This window comes from Sapajus apella, unplaced genomic scaffold, assembly GCF_009761245.1.
Source record: "Sapajus apella isolate SASKATOON/1434 unplaced genomic scaffold, GSC_monkey_1.0 scaffold13741, whole genome shotgun sequence".
NCBI classification, from domain to species: domain Eukaryota; kingdom Metazoa; phylum Chordata; class Mammalia; order Primates; family Cebidae; genus Sapajus; species Sapajus apella.
The window spans coordinates 1-1,425 of NW_022450662.1; the positions used below are offsets into that span (position 1 = coordinate 1).

General features: G+C 58.9%; 1 protein-coding gene across 1 annotated transcript; it reads left to right on the plus strand.

Annotated features, from left to right (window-relative positions):
* Positions 1-620: 620 nt before the first annotated feature.
* On the plus strand, positions 621-1,120 carry LOC116548509 (low-density lipoprotein receptor class A domain-containing protein 2-like; the record flags this gene model as incomplete). Its single annotated transcript, XM_032273929.1, has 1 exon — positions 621-1,120. A coding segment is annotated over one exon (500 nt), but the record flags the coding sequence as incomplete, so codon positions are not given.
* Positions 1,121-1,425: the final 305 nt, after the last annotated feature.

A 1,425-nucleotide genomic window follows, 5' to 3' on the forward strand; every position in this document is an offset into this window, starting at 1 on the left:
TTCCAAAGATGGTTAACTCAGTGGCTTAACAATGTCACTGTTCCTCTGGAATGCTCTGACCTCATCTTTGCAAAATGGCTACTACAGCTCTGGACATCACATCTGCATCCTCAGTCAGCAGCTTTCAAAAAGCAGGAAGAAAAGGGGCTCATTATTACACAGCTCTCCGTGTGTGTGTGTGTGTGTGTGTGTGTGTATCTGTGTTACAGAGTCTCACTGTGTTACCTAGGCTGCATTCGAGTAGCTGGGATTACAGGTGTGTGCCACCATGCCTGGCTAATTTTTGTAGTTTTAGTAGAGACCGGGTTTCACCATATTGATGAACTCCTTACTTCAGGTGATCCACCCCCCTCGGCCTCCCAAAGTGCTGGGATTACAGGCTTGAGCCACTGGGGTCGACCCACATCTTACGGTTTGAGGTAAGGATTGTATTAAATTAAATTAAATTAATCATGTAATCCTCACAATAATTCTGAGATTGCTTAATCATCCCCATTTACGGATGAGGAAGCTGAGGCTCAGAGAGGGCCAGTAACTCGCTTGGGATCACAGCGGGCAGGGGGCAGAGTCGAGTTTGGGGTCGCGCTGCGCGGCTCCAGGGTCCTTGCCTTCCGCTGCAGCCGACCTGGCGGACCTGTGCGGGCAGACGTGGCAGGGGGACGGGCTGCTGCTGCGCTCGCACGCCGCGTCGCGCAGGTTCTACTTCGTGGCCCCGGACACCGACTGCGGGCTCTGGGTGCAGGCGGCGGCCCCCGGCGACCGGCTCCGCTTCCAGTTCCGCTTCTTCCTGGTCTTCACCCTGACCTTAGCGCCCCCGGCGCTCAACGCCTCCGCCCCGGCGCCTGCCGACCCTTGTGCCTCCGGCTCCTACCTGCAGTTCTACGAGGGCCCGCCGGGGGCGCCCCGGCCCCTGGGGTCCCCGCTCTGCGGCCTGACCATCCCGGTCCCCGTGGCATCCTCCGGACCCTTCCTAGGCCTGCGCCTGGTCACGAGAGGCCGCCAGCCCCGCGTGGACTTCGTGGGCGAAGTCACCTCTTTCCATCTGGGTGAGCTGGGGCTTAAGGCGGGTCGGGGCCCCATGCAGAGGCTATGTGGGGCTGGGGCCACAGTGGGGACCCCGGTGAGGGCTGCTGCCGGCAGGGGAATGGTGGGGGCGCCCGGAGCACAAGATGGCAAGGACTGGGTCCAAAGGGAAGGAAGAAGGTGGTGGCTAGTGGCCGAGTCACAACAAGGGACCTCCTGGGCCCTAAAAGCCAACCATATAAATCTGGCTACCATGGATGTGTGCACCAGACTGTCCTACCAGCCCTGATGCACACACACATACACACACATTCACACACAACTCCCCACACACACATTCACACACAACTCCCCCCAAATTCACACAGAACTCCCCCCCACATTCACACACAACTCCCCCCC